The sequence below is a fragment of the Numenius arquata genome, chromosome 18, assembly GCF_964106895.1.
Source record: "Numenius arquata chromosome 18, bNumArq3.hap1.1, whole genome shotgun sequence".
Lineage (NCBI taxonomy): Eukaryota > Metazoa > Chordata > Aves > Charadriiformes > Scolopacidae > Numenius > Numenius arquata.
The window spans coordinates 10,264,844-10,290,420 of record NC_133593.1 but is presented as its reverse complement, the minus strand read 5'-3'; the positions used below and the strand labels follow the sequence as shown (position 1 = coordinate 10,290,420).

The 25,577-nt window shown below is 41.0% G+C and overlaps 1 protein-coding gene across 1 annotated transcript; it reads left to right on the top strand.

Moving 5' to 3' along the window:
- PPM1D (protein phosphatase, Mg2+/Mn2+ dependent 1D) lies at positions 1–25,577 on the top strand. Its single transcript, XM_074160675.1, has 6 exons — positions 1–451; positions 6,652–6,880; positions 9,410–9,534; positions 18,428–18,618; positions 19,423–19,665; positions 24,127–25,577. The coding sequence occupies exons 1-6, from the start codon at positions 1–3 to the stop codon at positions 24,679–24,681; spliced, it is 1,794 nt and encodes a 597-aa protein (XP_074016776.1). The 3' UTR covers positions 24,682–25,577.

Genomic DNA, 25,577 nt, shown 5'->3' with positions numbered 1-25,577 from the left:
ATGGAGGGGTTGTACTCGCTGGGGGTGAGCGTGTACTCCGACCAGGGCGGCAGGAAATACATGGAGGACGTGACCCAGATCGTGGTGGAGCCCGAGCCGCCGGCCGAGGCGGAGCGCGGCCCCCCGCACAAAGGCGGAGCGGTGACCGGAGGCCCGCGCGTCGCCGAGCCCCTCGCCGAGAGCGGCCGGCGGCGGGGAGGGAGCCCGCGGGCGCCGGACGAGGGAGCGCTGCCGCTCGGCCCCGGCTCCGGCCGGCGGCCGCGCCGCTCCGTGGCCTTCTTCGCCGTGTGCGACGGGCACGGCGGCCGGGAGGCGGCCCAGTTCGCCCGGGAGAACCTGTGGGGCTTCATCAAGAAGCAGAAGGGCTTCGGCTCGGCCGAGCCGGCCGAGGTGTGCGCCGCCCTGCGCAAGGGCTTCATCGCTTGCCACCGGGCCATGTGGAAGAAGCTGCGTAAGTTAGAGGCGATTGGCGCCTTCCAGCCGCCCCCGCTCCGCCGGGCCCCCGTCCCCTCCCGCCTCCGTCCCCGCCGGGCGAGCAGGTAACGCGGCCTTTCCGCCCGGCCGCCGCGCCTGGCCGTGCCTCTCCCTTGGGTTCCTCTTCTCCTTTCTGCAAGGCCCTGCAGTGAGAACTAAGGGGACAGCAGATCCCTCTGACCACCCACCCACCCACCCCGCGATATCACCCCCAGACGCCGGTCGGTCCGGTTCTCCCCTTGCCGGTGTCCCCTGAGCGTGGGACGTCCCGCTTTTAGCCGCCTTTTTCTGCCCCCGCCTGCCCCCCGCCCCGCACTATTGTGAGTTCCGTGCTTTAGAAGCCTTCCTCCATCTCCGCTTAGGAGCTGGTAGCATCGCTGCCATCTGTGTGCGGGGAATAAGGAGGAGAGCAAAAAGCGCGACGTGAGATGTTGAATCGGATAATTTGGTAAAACAAGAAAAACTGGAGAGCGAGCTGTGGGGAGCAACGATAGAATCGGGGGGTGAGGACACAATGTAGGGCGATTGTGCGACGCAGCTGAAGATGGTGTGGTTGTAGAGCTGCAGTTTGTTTTCAGGCTGTTAGAAGTCCCATCTCCAGGTTCGATTTAGTGGGAGGTCTTCATCTTTTTGCCTTGGGGAATTGCATGGAATACCCCCTCAGATGTCCAGAGTATCATGACAGGGGAAAAAAAAAAAAAAGTAATTTTAGCAACCTTAAATGGGCTGGAACAGTGTTTCTTCCCTAACTGTGCCTCAATTCTAACTGTTTCTAGCGAGTCCTGATGGAACGATTCAAAATGTGACTGTTTCATAAAGGGTAATTGTTCATTTTATCGTTTGAGCATTAGGGAATATGCAACGTATCTGCCAAAACAGAAAACATGTCGTTTCCTGAAGATTATATAGATTGGTTGCTTAACTGCAGTAGGATAGAAGTTGGGGTCCTAAATAGGAAAGGGTAAAGCAGAGGAGAGTGGCAAGACGGGTGACAGTACATTCTGGTGCTGTTCCTTCTCCCTGAGATCAAGTGAGACTGTAGAGCTGAGTTTTAGAAAGGTGTTTTTTTTTTATCTCTTGGTAAGGTGAAGGTTATGGCTTGGTTAGAATGTGGTGGTTGTTTATATATAATGTGTAAAGTGTGTGTGTTTGTGTTGTGTATGTGTTTACGTATTAAGAAGCCCCAGAAAATGTAAGAACAGTGAACGGCAGCTGAGGACAGGCAGGCAGGAGGGGAACACAGTAAAATTGGATCAAAACCAGACAGCGATACTGACAGTTGGGCTTGGGAGGCAAACATGAAAAGCAAGAACTGCACTTTGAGCACTGCGGGGTTTCAACAAAGTGATTCATTGTGGGGTGGGATTATAATGTCAAAACAGTTTCATTTCCTTTTTCCTTTTTCTTGAATAGCAAAATAGAGAAGTTGTGCAAATGTCAGGTACTTGAAAAGATATGGGGGAAGGAATGGCAGGGTTGGGGGCAGGCTGGTATCGGACAGAAAGGGTCGGGTCTGAATTTTAGAAGCATCAGAACTTGACCACAACCTTGATGCTGGGGAAGGAGTGGTGAGTGGAACACGATCTCCTGGGCTGCAGACTTGTGTGATAAGGAGAAAGCTGTGTGAATAGGGGAAGATGGTATGGGGCAGAAAGATAAGGGGTTTAGTTGTCTAGTTTGTAGTATCCCTGTCTGTTATTTGTCCCTGTAACTATGTGTGACTACAAAATGGAGAGAGGTGGGGTGAAGTGACAGAATGCAGGAAATGCTATTTTAGTAATGAGTGTTTAGCAAATAGTACTTGGGTTGTGGAACCAATTTAAGTTGTGAGAAACAACATAGCTCTGGCTATGAGTATTTGATGACAGCTTTAGGTAGGCTGTATAGTAAACTTCTGTGTAGTGTGTTTGGTCTTGCTGAGTCTTGCTGCGTGTGCAGAACAGCTAGGGTTTTATGGGACAAAAGCTTTGCTGTATCTAATTTATAACTTCTCATACTACGTTATGGAATCCCAGTGCAAATTTTACTTAGAGTGAATAATTTTGCATATCATCATATGTAGGCTAGATCTTTAATTGTCTGTTGGTGACACTATGGACATGGAGACCGGGTTTTTTGGTATCTCGAAATGGGGGCGGCAGAATGGTTTGGATTTTTGGTGTAAAGGATGGAGTTCTTACTGCTGCCAGTTGATGGCCATTGGAAGAGAAGCTGCTACTCATTAGTTGTTGGAAGCTGTGGGGTGATCCCAGTGGCCATCCCCTGTGATAGTCAGGAAACACAGTGATGATGAGAGTACCAGAAAAATTAAAACAGAAAAATAGCCCTTTGTCATTGCTGATAACTTTGGGGTTAGTTATATAGTAATAAAATTATCCATATACTAAAGAGCTTCCAGAGTAAAAGTTCTAATTTGAAGCCTGTTTCTACAACTGGCAGTGGTAGGAAAGGTGTTTACAAGAAGGATACTCAGGAGGTCCCAGATTTTGATGTGACTTTACTGAGGATTGCATAGATTGATGTTTCTTTGGTAATTCAATATTTGTATAGCCAAGAGCTTGTTTTTAAATGTTTGTATTTAGCTTGATGCTATTAAAAACATTTCTCAGCATTGCTAGTTCCAATTTAGAAAGAGTTGCATTCTTCTGCTTTGGTTATAACTCTTCCCATTAAGTTTAATTGAAGCAATAAAAGTCAAATAATATTTTCATCTCTTGTGTAATAACAAGTGGTTTTGTAATTTTCACTGCAGTCATGATTTCAGGATTATTCTTAGAAATGTTTAAGAGTGTATGTATGTATTCTTATCTGAGAAGATAACCACTTGGACCACTTGAGGCAATGCAGATTTTCAGGATAATGTAAAATTTTTTAGGGTCTATTGTTGTATTAAAAGTTCATATAGCATCTATGTTTTGAAAGCCTGATGAGAATTTTAGAATCAGACTAATTTGAAATGAGGTAGCTTGACTTAATGTATATAAAAACAGTGAAATAAAAATTAAATATATTCTTTTATATATTGGTGGTTTTTGATTCCCAGGATAATTCTGAGTCATTCTCAAAAATAAACAGGAGCAGAATTTCCACAAACGTGCTTAGGAGCAGTCTCTGTGTTTCAGATGACACTCCAGCCATCGTAACAGAATTTGCTTTTTAGACTGTGGCAGAGTATTTTTTTTCTGTTACAGATGTGGTATCCAGGCATAGGACCCATGTTTTGGTGTAACATACACTGGTTGGGGTTTCGGGTGTATCTTTGAAGTGTGAATTTTGTTTTGAGAGCTTTGTTGCAATTTTCTTTTAACCTGTCAGCTTGCGGTATGAAAAATGAGCAATAATTTGCTCTGAAATCACTGAAGGTCTAAACTCAAAAGTGGGTGGCATTTAATATTGTTACTGTCAGTGATTGCAGTTGTGTGCTTAAGAAAAAGCTCCTGTTTCTATTGGAGCTGTCCTGACCAGGCAGGGAAAGAAGCATTATGTGTGTGTTTAAATAAGAATGGCAACTGGGGCTGATGTTTCTACCAAAGAAAGAGTTTCACGTGCTGCTACTCTTACCTGTTAATTAGTATATATTCCCAGTCAATTTGTTAAGGAGAAAATGCCTTTTGATCATACCTGATCATTTGGACTATTGAGGTATCTTATGAAAGAAATATAGGCACTTTTTTTAAAGTCAGAGTAATATTTTTGTCTTGTGTCTTGCATCTAAATACAAGATAAAGAATGAGGTGACAAGAATAGGCTTTAAAAATAGCATTTGGTGAGTTTTGCTGGGTCACGGTAGTGTGTAGGAAAAGAATTCAGCAAGTATGAAAACTTTCTTGATGATGTGTCCTGTGTATATGTTTGGTTGTAGGGATTCTGTATAGTTTGCACTATATATTTTTTTTTTTTTTCAAATTAATAAAGAGAAAGAAAAGGTGTGACCAAGTGAAATTTCAGGAAGGAAAACCCTTTATACTTACTGTCGCAGGCAGCAGGTGACAATTCCAGTTTGCCGGCTACAAAACCATTTGAGTTTACAAACTCAAAAGTTAGAAACTGAGTGAAGGGTAGTGCTTTTCAGGGACAGGGAAAAATTGTTTTAGAAAGACGTCCTATTGCTTAAGTTACAAGACTGATAAAAGCACGCTCCTGAAATGGGGAGGAGTCGTGTAAGTGACTTGGATTTTAATGCTTGAGCTCAGAAGAAAACTTAGGAGTTCTGACACTTTTGTTAATTTCTGATGGACACAATCTCTAAAGAGAGGAATATTCTATACTATATATAATACTTATCTCTAAAGAGGAGCAAGACAAACTAAAATCCCTGCTGATAAGCAGATCTAACTTCTGGTTCTGTTGGAGCCTAAAATCTGAGGCTGCTGGATTGTTCTTTTACTCGTGAGTTATTTCACTCTCTGTGCTCTTCATTCCCATAAGGACTGATTTGACTCCCTAATATATTTTATTGCTCTTGAGGGGTTGTTGCACTGACAGAAACTCATTAGTTGCAGCTTGTTTTCTCTTAAGTGCATGGTTGAAGTCCTCATTACCACTTGGCTTCCTCCCTCATTTGCTTTCCATTTGGAATGCGTTAGATTTAATATCCCCAGTTAAAATTGCCAGACAAAGTACTTCCAATAAGCTGATTGAATGTTTGTGTTCTTGAAATAAAGCTACTCCTAGAGAGAAAGTGTATTTTAGTATTTAAAACACAGAGCTAGAGCTCTGTGTTAGAACTTAAATGTTTAAATTATGCCGGACGTTTTGGTAGCTAAAAATGAGGAAATGCAGCTTTTATTGTGAGACTGTCTATATTAAATTCTGTTTCTCCTTCAGCACGTCTTCCATGTGTTCTCTTTCTTGCCTCAAGCATCTGAACATCATTCAGTGCCACTAGAACTTATTAAGGACCTCGTCTTTTGCTTCTGCTTAAAACTTTTGAAGTTTAAAATATCTGTTTTCACAGAGGGGAAGGCCTAATTGTGTTTTGGTGTGTGTGTTTTTTTTCTCTCTTGTGTTTATTGTGCCGTAGGAAAATAAATAATGTAGTACTTTGGCAGTCTGGCTTGGGTATTTCCTGCAAACGGAGTGTGTATCACAGTGGAATTTTTATGTTGTACTGTGTGAGCGTGACTTGTGAAGTGCAGAAGATAGAATGTGACAAGGAGATGAGTCTCCCTTCTGAGTTTGTCTGAAGACGTGAGTGGGTGCAGTGAAGAAGAAACATGAGGTTGCTGTTGACAGTTGAAATCAAGCGATAACTGGGAACTCGAGTTCTGTTTTCTGAAGCAGGGAGGAGGATGGTATGGCTAATCTTTCTTAATTGGGATGTTGTCTCAATCATTATGTGGAGTTTTGGAAGAAGATGAACTTGGGCGTGTAGACACAAAAATAAGAAAAGGCATGAAGGAGAAATTTGGATTGGACATAAACAGGGAGAGCAGTGTGACAGGAAATTACCGTAAGTGTTTTGAGGGCAAAGTAGTTGGGAAAGAAGATTTCCCCAACCGTACGTGGTTCACGCCTAGTTATAGGTATTTTATTGTTCTGAATTCAAGGGATATCTTCTGCAGGAGATTTGATGCTGGGTTATGGATAGCATATTTAAATAGTCTGCCTACTCAGTCCTCCAAAAGCAAATGTGAATAAAACAGTTGCACTGTTACACACCTTAAAATGTTGTTCAGCATATAAAAGTAGAATAACGTTTTCTTTCCTTCCAAGGGGATCAGGAACATCAAGACAGCCTGATTGCCAGTCAAATGTCCAACAAAATAACCTAATTTATAATGTTTCTACCTCTTCAGCCAGGGAAGTGAAGGGTAGATCTTAATGAAACACTTGATCGATGCTGTTCGACTCAAGGAGCACATCTTCCCCCGCATTCTTCCAGCATTCTTCCATGCTTGGACTATTGAACCAGAGGAGGCAGGGTCTTGAATCTGGTCTTGGTGCTTTGATACTGGCCTTATATATATGTGTCAATTTAAGGGGAGTGATGAAACTGGGGGGACCTGAGGGCACTGGTTGATCTGGCCACACTATAGTTAAGCACACGCTGGATTGTGACATTACGCAAGCCTCTGACACACCCTTCATCGTGATCTTTGAAACATTACCGGTTCCACAGAATTAAAACCAAAGCGTTTTTTTATTTACTTTTTTTTTTTTTTTCTCTCATTGCAGCAGAGTGGCCGAAGACCATGACAGGTCTCCCAAGCACGTCGGGAACTACTGCCAGTGTGGTAATTATCCGCGGATCGAAGATGTATGTTGCTCACGTTGGCGATTCAGGAGTGGTGCTAGGAGTCCAGGATGACCCCAAGGACGACTTTGTGAGAGCTGTGGAGGTGACACAGGACCACAAGCCAGAACTTCCCAAGGAAAGAGAGAGAATTGAAGGTCTTGGGGGCAGGTAACTGTCTCTGTGCTTTTTACCTCAGGTTTGATCTCTGGGTGCTATTTCTGTCTTTCTGACTGAACTAGGCTTAAGCTTGCTTGTTTTAGAGGGGGCAAGAAAGCTGGTGAATCGCATAGTCTTGTTTATATTCTTTCCCTATCTGTGCTCTCGTTTTTTCCTAGCTTGTTGGGGAATACGTTATAGCGATCTATTGTTACACTGTTGTGCTTTTTGCTTGTTTATGGTATAAACAAAATTTAAATTTCCTGATGGATTCCCATGCAGCTGAGGCGTGGTTACAATTCTAAACGTTCACTGAAAACTTTTGAAAGTGGAGATACTGCTATTTGACCTACTCTTCATTAAAATCTGAGGAGGGGAAAAATTGCCTTTCCCTGTAGGTAATGATGGAAGGTCTGGAATATCTGTTTTGTCAAATCCAGCAGTTTTGACACAAAATACTCTCTAATTTCTCACGCGTTCTGCATTGTTCCTGAGGTGAAAATGGCAGCTGTTGAGTAGGCTCTTCAAAGCTTCTGTTGAAGGAACGTAAAAAAATCCTAGATTTGAAACAAGATACTGTATTTGCTGTGTTTAAATATACACTTAAAATGTTAGAATACTGCATTTTAATGCGTATCTACATTAGTATTTTCTTCACTGTCAGGAGCTGGCAGATTTTAGAATGTCTCTGAGTTGTGGTTGATGTGTGTGTTCCCCGTGATGGAGGAGGAAAGCGGGCAGGTTTGTCAGATGGCACTAATGTTTTGAGACAAACCTCGGGGCTTGTGTTTGGCGCAGCTTCACAGGAGCTCTCTGTTCCTTTGCTCTGCGGTACCGCACCAGATGGATGGGCACGGTTTCCTTCTCTGAGCAGTTCAGAGGCAGAGATCACTGAAGGTTTTCCTGTTGACATCATTCATACGAGAACCCTGTCAGCTCATTAATTAACCTTCAGATATTTGTATCTCTAGCAGGTGGAAGTTGATCGGTTTGCTGTATTAGGCATGGTAGCTTTTCAAAAAGGGTAATTTGCAATTTTACTAGGTTAGTGCTTGTAAATATATAGATTTCCAAGGATTTTATCTGGGAGGTTGAAAGTCTCCGAAGCTTCAAAGAAGCATTCCCTGGAACTTCGTATGAACAGGAATGGATTAGATTATCTTAAAGGTCCCTTCCAACCTAGACAATTCTATGATTCTATGAATGGTTAAAGTTATTATATTTTTTAAAATCTTCATGGTGCTCCTTCTGTTTTTCCCAGACTGGCTGTTGCAGGCTGTTGTGAGGCAAATGGTAGGAGTGGGGTGGAATGGTGAAACTCTGCTTATTAATGTCTTCTCTTTCATGAGAGTGAATTAGGAAAAGTTAATGGGAGAGCATAATTTAATCTTTCATTAAAAACATTTAATCTTTCATAAAAACATTTCATTAAAACCAGTCTCTGAGCGTGGGATGAGGTCATCTTTCAGATAACGCCGGAAGTTAGCTTTGTGTGGTCATTAGTTTTGTGCAAATGGATGAGATCGATTTTTAGGATGTGGTGTTTGGGACTTTGCTGCACTGTGCATGCGAAAGGATGGAGCTAAACATGCCCTTGTTGTTAAGGCCTTTGAAGTCTCAGGAAGTGCATCTTGAATAGCTTCAGTATGAGGAATCTTGAGGCTGTTCCAGAGCTTCTTAGTTTCTAATTACCAATGGCTGTTCCGTGGATAAAAGCTAGCTTTTAAGTATCTAGTTCTTAACTTGGTCGGGACCAAGCTTTGTTAGTTCCTTGTTCTATTGCCATTTTTTGCTTGATGGCTGATGCTCTCTCTGTTCTTCTGTCTTCCCTGCCTGATAACAGCTACCCAATTTACTTGCTCCGTAACTTCTCCTTTGACCCTTCTAATGCCACCTGCGAGGACTAAAACCAGTGCTGGGTGCCTTAGAGCTGGTGTTAACATTCAAATGCAGAGCTGTTTCTTCCCATCTCCTACTTTCAGCAGATACCAACTATGGACAATTCCTCTGTTACTTCTGCCTCTCATTGCTGCACCATTAAGGACATCCCTACAGAAGGTTGTTCTGTTTTCTTCTGTTTTTTTTTTTTCAACTGTGCTGTGCTGCTCTTCACTGCCAAACTTTGGCAGATGGAGAAAACTGGAGGAGGAACTACATGGTATTTCCACCAGAGTGAGTTGATGTTGATGGTCCTCATCTGAGGAAAGCGAATTCAGTTTTGCTTTTTCTCCCACAGATTAAAAGAAAGTCTTACATCTGGTTGTTGCAGCCAGCCAGAATTTCTTCCAGGTCTTCATTCCCCTGCTTTTTCTTTTCTTCTGCCCTTCATCCCTCACTTTTTGCTTTGGCTTAATAAGGAATGAAACTATCTAAGTGATACCGTGTGTTTTAAAACACTTAATTGTGCTGTGGGCTTCCCCGAGGGTGCTCTCATTATTGACTCCATGTTTGCATATTTAACTGGTTTTGCGCCATTTAAACTAACTTTCGTGCTCTCATTTCCATTGCTTTTTAACCCCTGCCTCTTTCTGATGGTTTTAGTGTGATCAACAAGTCTGGGGTGAATCGTGTCGTCTGGAAGAGGCCGCGTCTGACTCACAACGGCCCCGTGCGCCGCAGCACCGTCATCGACCAGATTCCCTTCCTGGCAGTTGCTCGAGCGCTTGGTAAGTTGTGCTCATGTTTGCAGAGCGAGACACCAGCATGTACAGGCCACCGGAACTGAATTATACCCTGTTTTGCCAACACATATAGTTTAGAGGGATTTACTCGCTTGCCTTGGTTAGAAGGCCTTCTGAAAGTCTGGGCTGCCTTAAAGCAGTTTTAATACAATACGGATTTCATTTTTCAAATCTGTAGAAGGTGTCATTGGTGAGTGAAGGACTTGCCCAACAACATGCAGGATTTGACACGTCAGTCTTACAAGGATGGTACTTCATTTCTGTTGCAAATGAAGAGGTACAAAGTAGTACGTGTCTCTGACATGGAGACCAAATTTGTCTCTTACTGAAATAGCAGGGCTGTAATTTTTGACTAGGTGGGGGTAAGAGTAGGTTTTGCTGCATAGCATATGAATTACTTTGGTCTTCCTTTTGTGATTAATCTGTTTTCTTTCAAGACTTAGCATAGAATGAACAAGGGGATGGAAGTCAAGTCTGTGTCTTATCTATAACTTGCCTTTGCAAGAGTATTAGTAATGGGAAGCTGCCTTTGAGGAACACTATTCAGAGGACAAAAAGGCATATTACAGTAACTAGCAAACTTGTTTTGAATGGTTTTGGGGAAGTACTTCATAATTTAATCTTTGGATACCACTTGCTCATGAGTGTTAGTGTTTTCTGGTCAGTTTTTTCCTTAAATTTCATTGCGGAATTCCAGTCTCATGCAGTTCATTTTGTTTCCTTCCTTCCTCCCTTTGTCCCGGTGAAGAATTCTCTATCCAGATACACCCAGTATAGGTATGATTTTTATGGAAATGCGGTATCATACTTTTACCTGTGAGGACTGTCCTGTGACTTAATTCCTTCTTGGCAGGCTTGACAGTTATGTGATAGTGTTGTCAGTGTTCCTGGATCAGCTGGCAGCGTGTCATGGGGACAGTCTGTTCCTGGGACCGTGGTCGTCTTGATAATTGCATGGCATAACTGTGTCTTGTTTCAAAGGCAGTGATATGTTTCGCGAGGATTTGTCCACATTTTTAAGAATTTTGCAGTGATAACTACCTTTTTAAAAGATAACTTTATATCAGGGAAGGATTCACAGGTGGCTGAAGGGTGATTGTTTAATAAAAATAAAATTTTCATTTTACGGACATGTTTCTCTGTATCTTGCAAGTCTTTATTATGTGTCATATTTTAGGCAAGATAAATGCTTGTTTTATGATTCTTAAAACTGACTCAAGAGTTTGAGTAAATCCGTTGGAGTTAGTAGATGACTAGCAGACACAGATCTTGATCCACTGAACAACACATCCCTCCTTTCCCGCGGAAGTTCCTCAGATTACAAAAAGTATATGCTTAATTTTGATGAATTTTTCATTCCTATGATTGCCAGTTTGTTGTTTAAGTAGCTTGATGACTTTTGATCCGATTCCTCTCAGCACGTTGAATAAAAGGATTTGGCTAGGTTTGGAGTGCTGATGGGAATTCAAGGAATGATGCATCTGTCAGCCCCCTCCTGCATTCTTTCCCGTTATGTGGATTAAGAGGATTATTGGAAAGGTTCAGGTCCAAGAAATGAGAACACCTAGCTTTTAACAATTCCTGGTTTCTAAAGTTAGCAGGTTTGAAAGCTTAAAAGAGGGCTTTGGCATCTTCAAATCACGGAGAAACAGGTTTACAATGTGACAGTGTTCTGGTGTTTGCTGGAGCAGCCTCCGTAGGCTCTTCATGTCCCCTTCCGAGGAGGTGTGACAAACCTCCTGGAAAAAGGCACACAGCTGCTTCGCTCTGTGGGACCCAGATGGTGCACAGACGCTCACAGTTTGGAAACAGGATTTAACTTCTTTCCGAGGCCAGCCTGCCCCTTACACTGCTTACAAAAGACCTGCCACCGCTCAAGCCATTGGCATTCACGCTGTTGAGGCCTGTTTGGCCCCTTGGCTGGCTCCCAGGTTGCTACCCGCCTTGGCACAGCCCTGCCGCGCTGGAGCCTCTCCAGGCAGAGTAATAACTGTCAGCGGTGAGATGTACTGGTCATCAGTACTTGAGTCAGTCCCACTCGGATCTAGCACAGTGATTCTTTTTGCTAAGTCCGAATTCTGTTGTTACTCTTGATAGAAATCCCGTACAGATCCCAGCCTGGACAATAATCGGACAGTAATCTTTAGTACAAGAGCAAGAGTCTCTTGACACTCTGCACCGTGGAGAGAAACCTAGAGTTGTGAACTTACTGTCTTTAAAGTGAGAAGATTATCTGATTAAAAAACCTAAAATTTAGGATGTAGGTGTTTTATTTTAAAGTTTGTCTTTCTCTTACAACATTTTAAAATATGTTGACGTAGTCTCATCCAGTCCTTGAGTCTAGCACTCATTGTAAGGAGTACAGTGGAGGTTTTAGACATAGCAGGAATAAAACATTGTGGACAAGTATTGGTCAAATATTTGGACAGCAGAAAGGAGACTGGTGCCATGGAACTCCTTCTGGCCAGATAAATTTTGTTGACATTCCCTTTACTGTTCTGATTGTCTACAGTGTCTTTCTGCCCTAAAATAAGCATTTGTGGTATGCACTTTTTATTACCACTGCTTCTTCCAACTGTAGTTGCATTCAAGTAGTGTTTAATTTATTTATAGCCCCATAACAAGTCAAATATTTAGGCTTCATACTGTCTCTGTAAAGTATCTATTTGGTACTTGTACTATATACAGGTTTTAAGTCTTCTAATTAAATATTTTAAACTGTAGCAGAGTATTCTACATTTTAAGCATAGCTACTTCTGCGAACCTTTTCTGGGCAATGAAAACATCTTTCTTTATACTAATTTGCCTTGTAATAGATGCTTAGGAGTCCTGGGCAATCTCAGAATTGTTCATCTCAGGAATCGCTCCGTATTCTGATCAGAAAAGCATTTTATTTCCTTACAGTGTAATCGTTTGAGTAAGTTTCCTGCAGCCAGAGTTTCATGGTAACTGTCCATTTTTTATGGCTGTCCCTAAAACAGGTGTGAGATAACTCGAATTACTTGAATCCCCACACATAAAGCGAGGCTACGAGTGTGCAAATTGCTGGATACTGTCGAGCAGATGCTCAGGGGCAACAAGCCATCGTGTAGCTTGTGTTTCGAAGAGTCTGTGTGTGTGTGATGTGTCCCTGTGGGGACAGTCACTCTATGTGGCACTTGGGAAGGTGTGGTGGACTCCTGGGCGCATGGTTACCTGTGCGTGTCCTGGGGAAGGAATGCTGAGAGGGGAAATAACCTGCTCTGTCTGTGCAGATGGGGAAAACTGAAGGAGGAACTACGTGATATTTTTACCGGAGTGATCTGATGTTAATGAAGATAATAATAGCCAGACACATGTGAGCAGAAAGGTTACATTTCAGCTTTGCCATCTCTCTAAATACATTAATTTAAACCTGTTTCTGGGATGATAAGCACAAGGCTATAAAGGTGTACAAGATGATGCGTGTTTTGTTTCGCATGTGTAAAACCGTTGTGTAAAAATGGAATGGAGAGTTTTGATCTTTGGGAACCAATTTTGCAGTAAAATCTGTCCATGTGTGTAACTTTCAAAGATGGTGTATGAAGTAGGGGAAGTACAGTCTGAGCTCTGAATATCTTCATACCATAAGATAACTTAAAACAAGGACAGAATGGAGAAGCAAGCAGACAAATGGTGTGATTGATCTCTGAGCTTTGTAGGTTGACTGTAAGTGTAACTTAAACTCATTGTAGTTTTCTTAAGTTGCTATTTAGGTTCATATCCCCAGCTGTCCCCCAGCCTCATCAAGTTGACTCATAATGCGTGGTGTGATGGCAGAGACGGGCCTTGATTGTTTTTTAAATCATATGGGAACTCTCTTGTTGGTAAATTAGTTCAGGTTTAAATCTAGTACATCTTTTATGGACGTTTTTCCCCCCTCTCCTCCTCCCCTTTGCTTGGGAGCTAATACAGAGCCAAGATCTGCAGCTGTCAGAAGGGTTATGTAGTGAGCGATTGCCTCGCAGTGTTGTAACTATTTGGTGTGTTGGGTTTTTTCTTAAATTAATGAATGATGAAACCTGTACCAAGAATCTGTCAGTTAAACCACTCATTCATGTTGCCACATGAAGTATCTTTTCCCAGGTTTTTATGTAGAGATATCATAGACTCACACCCATATCTTAGGTGGAGTTGCCTCTACCGTACAGGTTTGACTTTTCGTAAGAACATGAATTTCCTGCTGACCCCTAAAAGGAGTTACGAACCAGGGCAGTGAGTGCTCAACGTAGAGTGTTGGCTCTGACAGTTTTAAAGCCTCAACAGCTATTTGTTTAACTTTCTTGCTCGCTGCTACCTTCAGTTTTGTCCCCATCCCTCAGACTGAACTGGTTTCAATCATCCCTGAGTTGTATGAATGGTATTGCATTCATTTTTAGGCTGCTGTGAAGATGCCCTCTTGTGGCTGTAGGACTAGGTTGCCATGAGTTTTGGTGAAAACGTTTTCCACCCCAGCTTAGCCTGAATGGTTTAAGTGGTTACTGTCTGTATCCTCGCTGAGATTTGTCTCGCTTCCTAGCAGCACTGCCTCATTGGCAGTGAAAAAAGGAAGTTCTGCAGGTCTTTTCTTTGTACTAACAGAACGTTTAGATAAAACTTTGATTTTAAAAAGATCTGGGATTAATCAAACTGGGTTTTCGTTTTTGGACTGACTAATAAAAGTAAACTTTTCTTTCCTCTATTAAAACCAAAAGATATTTTTGTATTCAAAACAGCATGCTCCAGAAACATAAATGAAAGACTTGATTTATATGACTTCTGGACATACTTTTGCTATAAGAAGGGTTTGGGCTTAGTCCAATCCAGTCTACTTATACCATGGGTGTTTTTGTTTGTAACTTCAATTACTTTCCTGGCAGCAGCTGAATTACAAGTAGTATTTTTCCTTGTATTTTAAAAGGTAATAGTAAGCAGATAAGATAGACTACATATTTTGATATATTCTTATAGGTAGCTAAATTAGTTTCCTGCTCCATTAGTATATGATTTCAAACATCTATGTTTCATTTTATAAGGTGAATGTGATTTTTGTGTAGATGTCTGTATATTATTCTACTTCAAGTTATGACTAAGAAAAAGGTATGATTTTTCTGGAAGATATGGAAGGAACTACATTAATACAATTTTTTTTTTGTTTGGAAAAGAAATATACAAGCCTCACCCCAAAAGAAATATTCCTGGTCTGTAAGTTTTTAGAGAACAAGATCGTTAAGTTTTGTGAATGTTTGGGTTTTAATTTGGAACAAAAATAGCGTGGCTCCCCAAGTGAAGTCTGAGAACCTGGCGTTCCAGTTCTGTAACTCTAGCCTGCGGCATATCACATCATCTTGCTATCTTGGCCTCCCAGCCTGCTAAAGGGTCACTGGTCTGTCTGCTTGCTTTGGGACAGAATTAAAGATTTCAGAGCACCTCTAAACGCTTAGGGAACAGTGTACTCTGCTTTCTGGCTTACTTTCCTCTCCCGTTTTCCTTCCCAGAACTGTAATAGAGGGTGCCATGTAAAGCGACTCTTCCTGAATTTGCTATATATTCCTCAGCCGCTGTGGATGCCGAGCTCTGCAGCTGCCCAGAGAAAGATACACAGCTGACATGAGTATTCAATCTATGCAGCAGCTCTAAAAAGCATTGACTTAATCTGTGGTGCTCTGCCCTTTAGAAAAAAAAATAAAATAGTACCTCACACTAGTGACATGGGTTGGCCTTTGCTGGCTTGGAGTTGAAGGGTCTGTGAGAATTATTTTTTAAGTGAAGTGCTCTTTATGCAGTCCTGTTCTACCGAGGATCATTTGCCTACTTGATCAGTCTGAGTTTGTGGATTTATGGGAGTAGCCTGATGGAAGATTAACGCTGAAGGCAATTTTCTTCAGGGCAATCGCAAATACTAGATGTTTCCTTCCAGGTTGAGGAAGGAAGAATCTGGATTTTTCTATATGCCTCAGGCTTCACGTATACTTTGTGGAATTTCTCCTGGGGGAAAGAACAGAAGCTTTATATATATATATTTTTTTTTTTTTTTCTACTTTGTGACTTCTAGAGCTCTGTTTATTTTTCAGTAGCTCCAGACTTGTCTGGAGTTGCTCAGTTCATACCTGATTGTGCTTTAATGCTGTTCCATCGTACAACTTTGTAAATAAGTTATTGTGTATTTCCTAGAGATTTTTTGAGCTTGAGTAGATGGGTGCAGGTGAATTTAAAACTCGCAGAGATTCAGTTCTCACTGTATATTTACCAGAAGCTTGGAATGCTGCTTCTACAGAGGTGATGCTACAGGAGATTGTGAAAGAATGCATTTTATATTAAAAAAAAATAAATATGCATATTTAATAAACTTAGTCTTTGAATCTTTGGGCTCTGGCTGGGGTTTTAGCCTCTGATTTGTGAGGTGTGGATCCATCATGTGTGTTGCTGGAATCTCTGTGTGCCCTTCAGCAAGTTCCTACTCCCCTTTATAACCAATGTGGTGTTTCTGATGATCCCCATGAGGAGCCGCCTTCCTCTTGGAGGAAGATTCTCTGAAATCAGGATGATTATTACTCGGCTGTTTTCTCAGGAAGAGCAGCAGATGGGCATGGTGACATGTATGTAGATGAACCAAAATTAAATAGCATCAGGTTATTTTTATTGTACAGCACAGTATTTTTAATTAAAAAAAAGGATTCAGCTAATAACATTTGTCATTTCTCCTAAGTGAGTGTGAACAAACTAGCAAATAAAAGCATAAAAATATTAGGCACGTTGGAAATTGATGCTGCCGCTGATTCCAAGATGCGGTGGTTGTAAGATCCCAAGCTCTTGTTTATTTGACCTGCTGTGCCTGTGACAGGCTCGATGGGAAGAACTCTCAGCGCCTGAAGACTTTTTTGGGGCGATTCGTACACAATAATTGCTGTGCTGGAGCTCAGCTCTTCTGTTACAGTATTTATTTTGATCTTGTTGCCAGCTGGCTGGCTTTGTTGTGAGTCTGTGGAGGGAGAGTGCACCTCTATACAAGCAGGCTTGGCTTTTAATTAGCACTTATTAGAAGCATGTGTTTGTGTCTGCTGCTGCTGCTGCAGTGAAGGTGAATTGGTGCTTTAATGAGGATGGACCATCCGAGCTCGCTGTGGTGAAGGGGAGTAATTGAGTTGAAATATTCCCTTTCCTGATTCTGGAAAAGTCTTTTCAACTGGTTGATAGCTTAAGGCGAAGCTAATGGAAGGAAGTAGGAAGACAAAAAGCTTATTTATTATCTTTAAAAGGGTGGTGATGGATGCGGAAGAAGGCTACGGGCATGCTTTCTGAAGGCAGCAAAAAGCAAAAAAAAAACCCTGACAAAACCTGACCCTTAAACTGGAGTTGTTAAGCTTCTGTACGCTTTTCAACTCTGACATTGTAATTAATTTCTACTTATAAAGCCATGTGTTTTGCACAGAAAGATCTAGCCAGTGCTTGCAAAGAATAATGTTACTTTATTTCTTATCACTGTAGGAAGCTACTTATGAACATTAAAAAAACCGTTAAGAGGTGTTAGTGCAACATAATACCATTCTTGATTTAAAGGCCCAACTTTTGAAAAAGTTTTTATTTTTTTAATTGTAGCTGATAAATGAAATTGAAATAAACGTATATGGAAATGCATTTTTCTGTCGGAGCATTTTTTACTTGAGGATGGTTTGGAGGAAGCACTTGAGCCAATAGATGTTTTGATCTAACTGCGTTATTTAAATTCAGTTCAGGCCGTCGTTACTGGTGAGGTGACCCCAAATTCATTTGCAGAGCAAGAAAGATTTAAAAATAGAAAGGTTTGCTGCATGAGACCTTCCAAGGCAGAGGCTTTAGCTCTCATTTTCTGCTTTCAGGCTGGAACCCAGGCACTACTTGTGTTCCTGTGGCTTCTTTCCAGCTCCAAAATTTGGCACATGGTGTTCAGCTGGAAAGACGCTCTAACGCAGCACCGTGTGGCTTTGAAGGTGATGCTGTGGAAGGAGGAGAAATGGGAAGGAGAAATTAATTGGGGAAAGGCTTCAGTCTCTCCTTTTCTGCCCTTTTCCTTTGTTCCATCTCTGTGGCACCTGCACACACAAATACACACACAGCAAGACATAACCATGTGTCTCTGTATTGCTGAGATCGCTGTGGAGGATCTCAGAGGGCTTTTTTTTTTTTTTTTTTTTTTTTTTTTAATAAAAAGACAGGTTAGCACCTTGAGTGTGAAAAGGTGGGCTTTTCTTTTAGTTTGTGGGGTTTAGTTTTGGGGTTTCTTCCCTTCTATGAGCAGAACTTGTCAGGGTGTGCAGGGCAGCACAGCATCCTGGTGCAGATTGAAATCTAAGGCTGTATATGCTGTTGGGGAGAAAAAGGGGATTATGGGATCCTCTCCCCAAGCCCCAACCTAGTTCTATAGACCGTACCATAATTGCCTGTACTAGAGGTAAGGATTTTGTGTGCAGTATTTAAACTGTACCAACAACCGGAAAGGCAGATTTTCTCAAGTTTGGTGTGGGTTCAACAAAGTAAGGCTTTACTTCTGTTTGAGGAGAGAACTTTAGTTATTCAGGTAGGTTTTAGTTTGGATAGTGAGGTTTCGCTGTTTTCTAGGTATTAATCTATTTCCTCTTTCTCTGAAAATGTTAGTTCTAAGAGAGTAGAAGGCCTTAAACATAGGTTGGTTTGTATGTGTTTATTTAAATTGCTACATATTAATAAATATGATGAGAAAGTGACAGCAGCAGAACAGTAATTGTGCTGAAATTACTTTGTGTTGCTGTTGGTGGCTTGAGACTGGTGATAATTGTTTTCCTGGGAACATTTTTCAGTAGTTTCCAAGATTCCTATTTTCATGTGTAATGTAACAATTCAAAGCCGTTTTCTCCTTCGCTAGGTGATCTTTGGAGCTACGACTTCTACAGTGGCGAATTTGTCGTGTCTCCTGAACCTGACACTAGCGTGCACACAATCGATCCTCAGAAGCACAAATATATTATCCTTGGCAGTGATGGACTGTGGAACATGATCCCACCTCAAGATGCCATCTCCATGTGCCAGGATCACGAGGAGAAAAAATACTTCATGGTGAGAGCAGTGGCTATAAGTCATTGTGGAAATTTAATACTTTTTTCCTCTAAAAATTGTTTAGTCTGGTACGTATGGAGAGTACCCAACAATGGCATTTTGTTTAGGCATATTTATAGTTTTGCCACAAAATAATAAGTTATTACAAGGTGGTTGACACTGTGCTTGCATATACTGTCAAATATCATGCATGTTAACCGTGTTTGAATTATTTTGTTGTCATTTTGGGGAAATTTGACTACCAGGATGGCATCTGTGAGAAATAAAGATAACGTGGTCCTTCTCTAAGGAAGTTATACAAAATATTGTCTAAAAATGAAATTTATTTCACATTAAGGCATATTTTAGAATGCAGACAATTGTTTATTAGTTTTTACGTGTTTTGTACAAAGTCTGAAATAAATTCTGCTCTGGTTTATTTTACAAAACAATTTAGAACTTACATAGTGGCGCATCTGAGCATCAGATATTAAATGGTCTATAAACCCCTTGAGAGGCTTTAGGAAAGACCATAGGGTGTGTTATGACCAGGCTATTTATGCGAGTCATTGCATCAGTTTTATGGTTTAAAGCAGCCATATATATACATGGATTCTACTCTAAACTGATTTTAAAGTTATATTTCACTAAGAAGAAAGGTTGATTTCAATTAATATTTCCTCTTGTGTTTCCGAATCAAGCTACTTTAGTACATGATACATAGGAGTATATATTTCAAACTGTGCCCCGTCAGCTCTCCATTTTCCATTTATAATTAAAATGGACCTGATTTGCTTTACTCTGTCCTTCTCTTCTGTCCTAAAGGGAGAGCACCGACAGTCTTGTGCCAAGATGCTGGTGAACAGAGCCCTGGGCCGGTGGAGGCAGCGCATGCTTCGTGCAGATAACACCAGCGCCATCGTCATCTGCATCTCCCCGCTGCAGGACGGCAAGAGCGACTTGGAAAACGAAGAAGAATTGTATCTCAACTTGGCAGAGGGTCCCTCCTATAGCAGCCCTGATACGAATGTCATGACACCCTCCCGCTGCTGTACCCCTCCTGTCAAGGTAACGTTTTTCTTCAGTGTTTTTAAGTGTTCCATTTTTGAGTGTGGAGCCCACTAAATATGTATCAATCTCCCTTTTCTTCCCCTGGTAGGTATTTCTTTTGATGCAGCTTACTGTGATGCGTAGGATTGGGACAATGTTGTAGGCAAAGCATTGCCAGTGATTGAAGTAACGCTTTTCAAAACTACTGACCTGTCAACTTAAACCACTGTTTAATGTTGCTTTTTTTTTTTTGGTTGGTTGGTTTGTTTTAACTGCAGTGGAGTAGGCAGCGTGTATGGCTAGAGAATAGATTTCAGGTGCAGGACAGTAACTTGACAGTAATTGCCTGGCCATATTGTCAATGTTTCGATGTATGAAGCTTTGGAGAAACAGATTAACTTCTAATAATGTTTCTTAAAAGACTTTGGAACACCAAAGGCAGAGTATTAAAGTACAAACTTCTCAGAATTGCTGAATTTAGGGATACAATGTTTATTTTAACTCTTAAAATCCTAATGATTTCTTAGTAGTTGTTGATCTGCATTCCTTCCTTAATGCAGAAGAAATGATTACTGTAACTTCGTGCATAGTTCACACAACTTTCAATGCACTGTTTCTTAAAAGTCATTTTTCCAAGATCCCATACAAAATCAGAAGTCGGCTGTGAAAGAGAGGAATCGGACTGTGGGGATCAGGAGTTTAAAAAAAAGGAAAAAAAAAACCAACCCATCCCCTTAGAATAAAGTTGGGCTGCAGTTTCTTTTCCTGCCTTGCCAGGTGCTGGTGCAGCTTCTCAGCTGATGAATTCCAGGCTGCTTGGGGATGAGTTCTTAATCTTGGGGTAGTTTGGTTTGGTTTTTGTTTGGTTGTGGTGGTGTTTGTTTTTTTTTTTTTTTTTTAAGGTAGCCCGTGGTTAATGTATTCAAATAAACATTGCTGTAAAGAATGTTTTCTTTTTGGACTGGGAGATCTTATTATCTCCCTCTAGTAGATTTAATATTCTTCTTGGAGTAAAATACATTATAATACAAGGTCTGTCCTCAGGTTAGGAGTTTTAATCATGGACATAAAGCAGAGCTGTTCAGAAGCTTTTTTTATTTTTTCCTCTAAGAACTGGAGTATGGTTATGAGTGGATTTTTGTTTCAGTAATTATGAGCTGCTCCTGATTTAAGTAACTGTCCTTTGATGTTCTGCAGTATCTTTGGATAACTATCCTTTGGGCAAAGTAAAAAGAAAGCAAAAATTAGGAAGGGAGTCATTAATATTCCCCTGGTAGAAACAAGCTGCTAATAAAATGGCAAGCTCAAACCTTTCTGTCTCCTTCCTTTCCAGCCAGTGTAGCAAAATACATGAAAAGACCTTCAAATCTGGCAAAATCTTGAGTGGAGAAAAATTATTTGAATTGTAAATACTCCTAAGCTTTTAAGTTGGGCCATATGTTTTGTGTGTAATCTGTTATCAGTGCTCATTGAATAAACGTTGAGCTGTTGACTGCAAAATATTCAGGAAGTCACATTTCTGGATAAGGACTTAGTGAAAATGGTTTTTTTTCCTTAAGATTCCCCTTCCCCATCTAAGCAGACTCAGTGAAGAGATCACAACTTCAGATGACTAAAATTTTGGTGTTTGTCATGTAGATAAGGCCTTATTTTATTTCTTTTTTTTTTTTTTTTTTTTGCTTAATGTGCAAAACCCAAAAGAAAATCTTGCCTGGTTACAGGTCCGAGTGGATAATATAAGTATAAATCAGTTCTATTTAAATGCAAAAGGTTTTCTCCTCCTGGATTAAAACAGAACTGGTGTCGCCAATTTAAAAACATTGATCCTATTTCCTCGGTACTTGTTTTTTTTTTTTTTTTTTAATTAAAAGTACTAATCTAATACAGGTTTTTGCTTTAATTACAAGCATCCGACTCTCCTCACAGAGTACCTGTAAATAGCAGAAGAAAAGAAATGTGAGAAGGACGTTGAAAAGAAAAGAGACAGAAAAAGACCACTGTACTGTCAGAATAATATTGAAATACTTCAGAAAAAAAGCAAATATCTCCAGACAGATGGTAATAAATGAAATGTCTTAGCGGTTGTGTCTCCATGTATGTTTTTTGCAAACCAAGAATTTTGTGTAGTTATCTGTGAGTATATTTGGTAACTTACGCCATCCTGAGTAATATTATCTTTTTCATAGTAGAAAGAGCTTTATCAATTAGGCAGGAGCCACAATGGCAGGAAAAACATATTTCCATGAGCTTTGGTTGCGCAGTGGCCGGACTGGAGGCTTTTCATTTCCACAGCCTTCATGGGAGCCTTCTGGGTAACAGTCAGAGCAGGCGGGACCGCTTGAGGGCTCAACGCTTTCTTTAAAATTAAAACGATGTGAAATATAATCGAGGCAGTTGGGACTCTCCCCAAAAACGGTTGAATAGGTGGATTGTAGACATTAAATGGGAGCCTTATTACAAGGTGCCAGTTTTTTTTTTTTTACAAAGTGCAGCCACACAACTATTTCAGAATATGCATTTTGGAATATTTTTCTGACGATGGTAACGGGACGGAGATTCAGGAAATGCCCTTACTTCATGATCCTTGGTGATCCTAGTGATAACGTCAACCTCATAGGAGGGAAAAGCCTCCTTTTGTTGATTACACAAGAGAAAATACGGCAAGTTTCTGTAAAGAAATGAGAGGTGGTTCCCTGGATCAGTCTGAACTCCTGGAGGCTGTGGTAGGATTTTAGCCCAGCGAGGACAGGTCAGCGAAGAGAGGTGGCAATGGGAAGGGCACTTGCCTGGTATCTTCAGAGGACTGCAAGAAGCACGAATAGCCTTGACTCTGAACAGCTACTACCTTCCAAAACAATTCATTTGGAAATAGATGGAGACCAAATCAAAGTTTCTCAATTAAACGGAAGTGTTTGTTAATTGCATACCTTTCTGGCAACAATTACTAATCTCAAATTAATTCAAGTATTCCTGAGGCCAGGGATAAAATTTGATTGATTAGACTGTTGAGAAATGAAATTGTTGATTCGTGTTGTATTTTCTTTGTTTTGTTCCATCGCTATCCATGGGGAGCAGGAAGGGAGTTGAGGAGAGCGGAGAACCAAGTCTAGATGCTAGAAACAATTCTGATTATTTTCTCTTTTGGGAGTGCGTTTTTATTAAGCCTTAGTATTAGACTTTTCAAAAGTGCTGAGCAGTCCTGGATCACCATCTTGAAGGTGAACTGAAGTTGTTCTGGGTTGTGACTTCAAAAGCATCTCTTTATTCACCTGAGACGTTACGTTGCCTTACTCTGATTCAGCTGTGGGTGCATTTGCGTTTTCAGCACGTTATTTTCTTTAAACAGTCATTGTCATTTGCCTTCTCTGGATGGAATGTAGAGTAACGTGGCCTTGAAATTTACTTTTGAAGGACTTGCTCAGTAACTAGGGATTTCTTCACAATTAAATCCTTAATAAGGTCATAATTCATATCTTCAGGGCACTGCGTAAATACTCATTTTCCTAATCCCCCTGTGGATAGTGAAAGCAAAAATTGTCCCCGTTTTCATGTTGGTAAAGCTGAGGACGAGGCAAAAACACTCATCAAAGGCTGCAGAAGGGCTGAGCAGCTGAAGGTTGGTTAGAGCTTAGGAAGTCCCTGGTTCTCAGGACATCACGATAAGCAGCTTCTCTGCGACGTACAGAGCAACTGTGCTTCGTAGAGAATGGAGAGATGGTGCTGTGAGGAGTGGAGTTTGTTTTCTTTCCAAATTGTAGAGCATAAAACTAGGCAATAAAATGCGTTTCTTTGCATAGCAAACAGTAACTATTTTTAGAATAGCTTTGTCTGATGCTCCACCTTCCTATATGCAATCAGGGCACCCAGAGCTTGTCAGTCTCCCTGCTAATCTGGTTATGCAGTAACGAAGAATGGTAAATGTAACAAAGGTCGGGAGACTTTTTCAGCTGTTTGCTCTAATAGTTCTTGGCTGTCTGATGATGGATAAAGTGTTGAGAAGGCAGCACAGGTGCATATATCCCAATATCTGAACGAGGGAGGTCACGTCTGCAGGTCGGAAAATGCTACTGATGGAAATCACAGGACAGAGGTTGCAGGCAGCGCTTTCTACGTGGCTTCCTAAATTAACAGCAGATCCCTCAGCTTTTTGTAGCAGCAAAAAGGAAGGTACATGGGTGGAGGGAGGCTAAACAGCCCTCTGAACGAAACGTTTACATCTGCCATTGAGACACTTGCAAATTGGCTGATGCAAGTAAATGCTTTTATGAAGTTGGTTTGGACAAAGTACTGAGTTCAGGTACCAGTCTGAATCTCTTTCCACCTCTCAACCTGGAAAAAAGACAGCTGTGTTTGGGAGTAGGATTTTTCTGTCTCTGATAAGGTTTCCAGAAGTTCCATCACACACTGTCTCCACCCTCAAAGGATAATGCGGGTGAAACAATTATATTTATCCCTAAATATTTGTTTCTTTTTCCACAGCTTTTAGAAGATGATCCATGGCCACGACTGAATTCTTCTGAGCCTGTTCCTCCCCTCATGCATAGCAACATGATCTCAGAAAAATATTTAGAGCTGCCAAACGAGATTACCAAAAGCAATTTACCTTCATCGGGAGCAACCCTGAAGGATTCAAGCCCGCAGGAGGAGAAGTGCAGCAAAGCCTTGGCTTTGAGGATACACGAATCCTACAGCAATGGTTTGTCGGTCAATCTCTCCCCTTCCAACTCCGCAAATTCAGGCACGGACCAAAAAGGCTTGAAGGGGTCTCCTAACGGCCAAATAAAAGCCCAAGACGCAGAGAGGACACCCACGGCAAACTTCAAAAGGACATTGGAAGAATCCAACTCCGGCCCAGCTATGAAGAAGCCAAGACGTGGCCTGAGTCGAAACATGAGCGTCCCACCCGAAGGCATGTCCCCGACTCCCCAGCGCAAAAACTCAGCCAAGCTGACCATGCGCCGCAGCCTGCGGGGCCAGAAGAAGCTCAGCACCTCGCTCTTCCACCCGCCCAGGAAAGCCGTCTGCGTCTGCTGAGGGGCCCTTGTGTAAGGAAGTGTATTTCGGGTCTGGTTTAGAATTTTAAAGTTGGTGCAAAAGTCTGAAACTCTTCCCGTTTAATCTTTTTTTTTTTTTTAAAGTAGAAACTTTTTTTGGTATCAAACAGCTTTATCCCAGCCTTGTACTTGCTTGTATTATAACTGTGAATTTTGTAGATGTGTAGGGTATAAGTCACTGTAAAATGTGTGTAAATTTGTATTCCTTCATATAAATGTAGTCTCTTTTCTTCCTTGTATAATTGTTACAGCGGGGCTAAACCTTGTTTAAGAAAATAATAATCCTTTTTGTTAATTTACTAAAGTCATGAATTTGTATACGCTTCTTGTGATGAGAATTTCACAACTTTTTAACTAAAGTAAATTATTAAACAGAATGGAAGATATGTATTTTCGTAGTACTATACGTTCCACCTAAAGTGTGTCTTTTAGAGAATACACTAGGTCTATATTTTGTTTTTAAATTTTAGATTTCTCTACTCAGAAATGAAATGTACTTGGAAGCCGAGATGTTGAGTCTTGCTTTACACAGCTCAATGTCGATTTCTTTACGTTAATTAAAATACTATGCAGTATCTTATTTAGTTGTATTTTTTGTAACATTAATCGTCAAAAGTATTTAGCAAAAAAAAGTGTGTTTTAAAACTCCAACTCCCAAAAGCATCCTATAAAGCCATTCCCATCCCCTGTTAGAAACGATGGCATTTTTATCCAGGCATAAATGTCTGCCCTTCGGAGGCGTGAATTTCCTGCTATTCCAATACCGATGGTGCTGCTAATACCTTTCAACACAAGTTCTTAAATTATTTTATGACTTATTTTCGTTGAGTATGTGGACCATGTGTATGTTCACCTAAATAAAACACGTGAAAATTG

Coding starts and splice junctions, on each gene's coding strand:
- PPM1D (XM_074160675.1), top strand. CDS start 1: ATGGAGGGGTTGTACTCGCTGGGGGTGAGCGTGTACTCCGACCAGGGC. Junction 452..6,651: donor GGCCATGTGGAAGAAGCTGC/GTAAGTTAGAGG, acceptor CTCTCATTGCAG/CAGAGTGGCCGAAGACCATG. Junction 6,881..9,409: donor ATTGAAGGTCTTGGGGGCAG/GTAACTGTCTCT, acceptor TGATGGTTTTAG/TGTGATCAACAAGTCTGGGG.